This window comes from Eumetopias jubatus, unplaced genomic scaffold, assembly GCF_037043125.1.
Source record: "Eumetopias jubatus isolate StellerSeaLion01/CBP00866 unplaced genomic scaffold, mEumJub1_p1.0 scaffold_2, whole genome shotgun sequence".
Taxonomy (NCBI): Eukaryota; Metazoa; Chordata; class Mammalia; order Carnivora; family Otariidae; genus Eumetopias; species Eumetopias jubatus.
Genome location: NW_028274808.1, coordinates 7,527,711 through 7,533,546, shown reverse-complemented (window position 1 = coordinate 7,533,546; position 5,836 = coordinate 7,527,711). Strand labels below are relative to the sequence as shown.

Sequence of the window (5,836 nt, the reverse complement as noted above, 5' to 3'; positions counted from 1 at the left end):
CGTGTCCATTGAGTTGTCATCGTTTCCTAGACAATCTGTTGGATTGGGATGTTCAATGGACAGTTTGAAATGAGATGATCTCTGACCTCAGTCGACTTAGCAATGCAGATTACCTTCCTTCATGGAATGACCACTGCCAGTCAATCCAAGGCCTTCATGGATCACACAGCTAACCCATCACCCTGTATTAGACACCTGCTCCTTGGTGACTGTCTTGGCAATGACAGGTTGTTTCTTCCCGGGTCTTGAACCTGCCAGCCTTCAGAGGAGGGTGACACCATGGTTCCTTCTGGCCCCCAAGCCTCAGACCTGGCCAGGGCCTTCTCAGTGGTGATGGAGGGCTTGGGATTTGCTCCAGAGAAAATTTTTACCCTGTCCGGATTTCTGTGCCATCTATCTTTCTGTCTATCTGTCAACTGTCTTTGTACAAATGATCTTTCATCTTTTCTCTCACAATTGTATACCTATATCATTCTTTCTCAGTGATTGCATTGTATACATTGCATGTCACATTTCACTGTTTTGAGATCATGTAGAATTATGAATACATCTTTGATAAATGGTAATGACTTCTCATAATTCTTTATTTTTATCTATATTTTAAGTTTATATTTCTCATTATCATTGTTCCCTTAACTATTGGATAGATTATTTGTATTTTTAAAATAGTAAGGTAAGGCATCTTATTAATTTCTAAATTTTGCCTAATGAATTACCAAAACGTGGTGGTTTAAGAGAAGAAACTATATTCCCTCACAGTCCAGATGCCAGAAGTCCAAGGTCAAGATGTCAGCAGAGCCACTTGCCTTTTGAAGCCAAGTCAGTGACAAAGAAAGGCACATGTATTTCTTGGTGTCTTTAGCAAAGAGCAGAAATAGATATTTATGTCTCCCCTTCCTAAGCTTTATACATTTTCAAAAAAATTTTTTTTTCATCACAATTTACATAGGGCAACACCATTACTCGTTTTCTAACACGAATTGATCATCGTCACAAGTATGAAATACTTCTCTGGTCCATTCAAGCAATTTCGGCAGACACTGCCCGTTCTGAAAGCTGTTCAAGACAAATGGACCCTTTAAAGCCACAGGCTGAATGTGAGTGCATTCCTCCCGGCATTTCAAATTTCCAACCTCATACTGTGTATAAATGGCACAAGTCTACACCATACACATACTTAAACAATGGAACCTAAAGCTATCTTGCTGTAAAATTCCCAGAGGTAAAATTTAAAATTTGGTAAAATGAACATTGGATATTTTTTTTAAGATTTTTTTTATTTGTTTGACAGAGCAAGAGAGTATAAGCAGGGGGAGCAGCAGGTAGAGGGAGAGGGAGAAGCAGGGTCCCCACTGAGCAGGGAGCCCGATGCAGGACTCGATCCAAGGACCCTGGGATCATGACCTCAGCCAAAGACAGACAGTTAACTGACTAAGGCACCCAGGCACCCCTGAACACTGGATATTTGGTAGGTACTCCTGTTGGGATGGAGCTTAAGAAAAAAATCTTCTCCAAAGGAGTGTGAAACCAGTCACAGGATCTATGGTTATAAATTCTGGGCCGCACCTAGGTGGACAAACATATTTATAAAGGTCTTCATGATCCCTGAATGCATCAATCATATTAGAAAGTGTGATGGAATTTTAGAGGCAAAGCATCTGACGGTAAACTTTCTAAAAACAGGATGATCCTACATATATTCCGGCTGGTAGGGAAGATTGTCATTCTATGTGATCCCTGAGCTCCTTTAGGAAAATGATGCTCCCTATCCTAGAAAACTAATGTCTTACACTTCTTGGCTCACTTAATATTATTGGGAAAGCAAAGTGGATATTCATAAGGGATTTCCTCTGAACTTGGCAACTCTCAAGAAAATCTTTACAGAGGGGTGTGATGGAAAGTAGGGAGGTTGAGAAAGTGCTGAAATGTGTGTCTGTCCATTGTGGGAGGGAGGGGTGGGAGGTGGGCCAGCCAGAATCATTTGCCCACCTAAGGAGAGCGACCACACCCTAAATCCCTCATTCCAGTGGAGTGGTTGGATAACCTTGTACCTAGTCACGTGGGCAGAGTGAGCCATAAAAGGCTGAGGAGATGGCCACACCTGTCATTTGGAGAGTGGCTCAGTGCGAGAAGCATCCCTCTGCAACCGGAGGCTCCACGTGGGGGATCTTGTGAGCACTGTTCCTGGAGACATGGAGGCTGCTTCTCTCCACCACCAAGAGGAGTCTCAGTTCAATGTCTTTCCAAAACTCAAATCTTGCTGGTCAAATGTAGGGGGTGCTGAGGTCCACGGGGAACCCTCTCTGCCTGAGAAGCCATCACCACCATCTCACAGACGGTGCTACCTGACTAATGGTTTGGCTCCCACATCAGCAGGGCTGGCTCCCACAAAGAAACTTGTGCGTTGGAAGAGACCTTCTGTGGTTGGGGCTGGGCTTCAGAACCTGGGGAACACCTGCTACATGAATGCGGTCCTGCAGTGTCTGGCATACACACCGCCCCTCGCCATCTCTATGCTGTCCCAGCAGCATGGAGAAACCTGTGGGAAGCAGACATTCTGCATGCTGTGTACTCTGCAGGCTCACATGACCCAGGCCCTCTGCCATCCTGGAGATGTGATCTGTCCCTTGCCAGGACTGCTCGCTGCCTTCCACACACACAAGCAGGAAGACGCCCATGAGTTTCTGATGTTCACTCTGGGCGCAATGCAGCAAGCATGCTTGCCTGAGGACAAGCCTTCAGACCCTCAGTCTGAGGACACCACCCTCATCCGTCAAATCTTTGGAGGGTACTGGAGGTCTCAAATACAGTGTCTCCACTGTCAACGCGTTTCAAGCACTCTGGACCCGTACCTGGACATTAGCCTGGACATCGTGGCTGCTCAGAGTGTGAGCCAAGCTTTGGAGCAGTTGGTGAAGCCGGAAAAGTTGGATGGTGAAAATGCCTATCATTGTAGTACTTGTCTAGGGAAGGTGCCTGCTTCCAAGATGCTGACTTTGCACAATCCCTCAAAGGTCCTTGTCCTGGTGTTGAAACGATTCTCAGATTTCACAGGAAACAAAATGGCTAAGGATGTGCAATTATCCCGAGTGCCTTGACATGCAACCCTACCTGTGTGAGCAGAGGCCAGGACCGCTGGTTTATGTGCTCTACGCTGTGCTGGTGCATGCTGGGTGGAGTTGTCACAGGAACATTACTTCTGTTTCATAAAAGCTGGAAATGGCCAGTGGTATAAACTGGATGATGCTAAGGTCACCGCCTGTGATGTGAGTTGTGCACTGAGCCAACATGCCTATGTCCTCTTTTACATCCAGAAGACCGAACTGGAAAGAGAACTTGTGAGTGAGCCACTCGGTAAGGGAGCCACATCCCCTGAGGCTGACCACACAGGCTTGGTTGGGTTCCAAAGGGAGCCCAAAACAGACTCCAGAATCAAAGTTCCTGAATTAGAGGATCACGTGGAAGAGACATCAGTGCAACAAATCACATTAGACCAGTGGAGATTCCTCCAAGAACGCAACCGACCTAAGGCTGAATTCAATGTCAGGAAAGTAGAATTTGCTCTTCCTGAGCATGCAGTCATAATTCACCAGTCCAAATACAAGATGATAAAGAATGATCCTGAACAAAACTTTAACCGGCTCAATACTTTAGCCAGGAACATCGCATCCCAGAGGGCAGGGGACATGGGCATAGTCCCTTGTCTGGCAGGGAGAGCCAGAGCTACCAAGAAGAAGAACAAGAAGGGGCAGAAGTCTAGGGAAGTAGTCCAGGGATCTCATTACTAGCTTGGATGTACATGGGCCCCTCCCTCCCAACACACACACATACATACCCTCATTCACTCACTCACCTAACTTGAACATAGTCCCAGACAGGAAATATTTTGTGCGTTGTAGGTGTGTGTTCTGCACATGTGGAAAGACCCTATCTGGGTGTGTTCATAGGATATGGCATTCCACTTAAACTGGAGGATACTGAGCTTTAAGGCTTGCTTGTTATGGGGATATTATTGGAGAGGTTTGGATTTATTACTGGATCTATGTCTGTGGATGAACCCTCCCTTCCATCAGCACAGGGTAGAAGTGGGGGCAACTCGTAGCCAGAAAGGATCAGCGCAAGCGGGCAATCCGGTATGAGGGTGGAAACAATGCTGAGGGCCTGGAGTCGGTGTGAACACAGCTTTCAGTCACAGTCCCATCATCCCATTACTTACTTTCTGTTTATATTGAAAGAACTTTTGCCCAAATGTATGCATGGGTGGAGTCTAGGTAAAGATGTGCTTAGAAATATACAAATATGCACCAACTGGAGGAGGAGTTAAAAAGAACCTCAGGGGGGGAAAAAAACAGACACAAAAACCCAATCTCAGTGCATGTACACAAAGAAATGGCAAACCACCAGGGCACCTGGGTGGCTCAGTCTGTTGGGCTTCTGCCTTCAGCTCAGGTCGTGGTCCCAGGGTCCTGGGATCCAGTCCCGCATCGGGCTCCCTGCTCAGTGGGGAGCCTGCTTCTCCTTCTCCTCCTTGCCTGTGCTCTCTGTTGCTGTCTCTCTCTTTCAAATAAATAAATAAAATCTTTAAAAAAAGAGAGAGAAAGAAATGGCAACCCACTGTGAAAATGGATGCACTATGGCTACACATGGCTGCAGACAGACTTTTCAGGGACAGTGATTTGCATGAAAAAGTAAAGAGCAGAATGTAACAGAGTAACTGATAAATGTGCAAAGTTTTTTCTTGCACAATATACATATTGTGAAAAGTGGACACATATATACATGAACATTTGCTAATTGGTTGAAAATCATAAAAGGCAATTAAATGCTTATTTTTCAGGAGATAACTGCATCCAGCCTGATTGGATCATGTTGATTAAATTAGGTTCCCTTCCCAATCTCCCCTCCTTGAGACAGCAAAGATGGCTGGCAAGGACCCTTCTCCCACAGGGAATTGCTCAGCATCCCGGCACCTGTACCTTTTGGGGCAGAGTTTGCTACCACCCCCCTATCTGACAATCAATATTATGTCTTAGGCATTAGGTATGAAAATATCTTTAAACAATTTGTCTTTCTGAGTGTGTATGTGTGTTTCAGGGAGGAAGGTCTACCTGGAAGAAGGTCAGAGTCAGGGGCCACACCCATCCCCCACTCCCTGTCCTCCAGCCCCATCTACACTGAACATTGTAGTGATGACTGGCTTGTCACTCTTCCTGCCATCTTCTCTGCTGGCTCCAGGGAGGGAGATTGTTAAGGGAACTTAATCAATGTGATCTAGTCAGGCTGGGTGCAGTGATCTCCTTAAAAATAAGCATTTAGTTGCTGTTTACCGTTTCCAAGCAATTAGCAGGTATTCACAGATATATGTGTGGACTTTTCACAATATATATTTGGTTCAACTAAAAACTTTGCACATTTATCAATTACTCTATTTCATTCTGCTCCTTACCTTTTGACCCAAATAACTTCCTGAAAAGTCTGTCTTTTGCCACTTGTAGCTATAGTTCATCCAGTATCATGGTAGTTTGTTATTTCTTTGTGTAGATGCACTAAGTTTGTCCAGATGGTGCATATTTTATATTTTCAAACACATCTTTACCTAGACTCCACCCATGGATATATTTGGGCAAATGTTCTTTCAATATAAACAGGAAGTAATGGGATGATGGGACCATGACTGTCAGTCATTTTCATGCAGACAGGGGTTCTTCCACATTGTTTCCACCCTTCATGGCTGGATGTCCACTCCCTGGGATGCTTCTCTCACTGAGCCAGTCTCCAAATGACAGGTATGGCCATCTCCTCAGCCCTTTATGGCTTGGTCCACCCATGTGAATAG

At 45.3% G+C, this 5,836-nt stretch overlaps 1 protein-coding gene across 1 annotated transcript; it reads left to right on the top strand.

The window, feature by feature from the left end:
- Window positions 1-2,192: 2,192 nt before the first annotated feature.
- Window positions 2,193-3,788, top strand: LOC114206188 (ubiquitin carboxyl-terminal hydrolase 17-like protein 6). The gene is given in 3 exon segments (XM_028099856.2): window positions 2,193-3,080; window positions 3,082-3,187; window positions 3,190-3,788. Coding segments are annotated over 3 exon segments (1,593 nt in total).
- The last annotated feature ends 2,048 nt before the right edge of the window (window positions 3,789-5,836 follow it).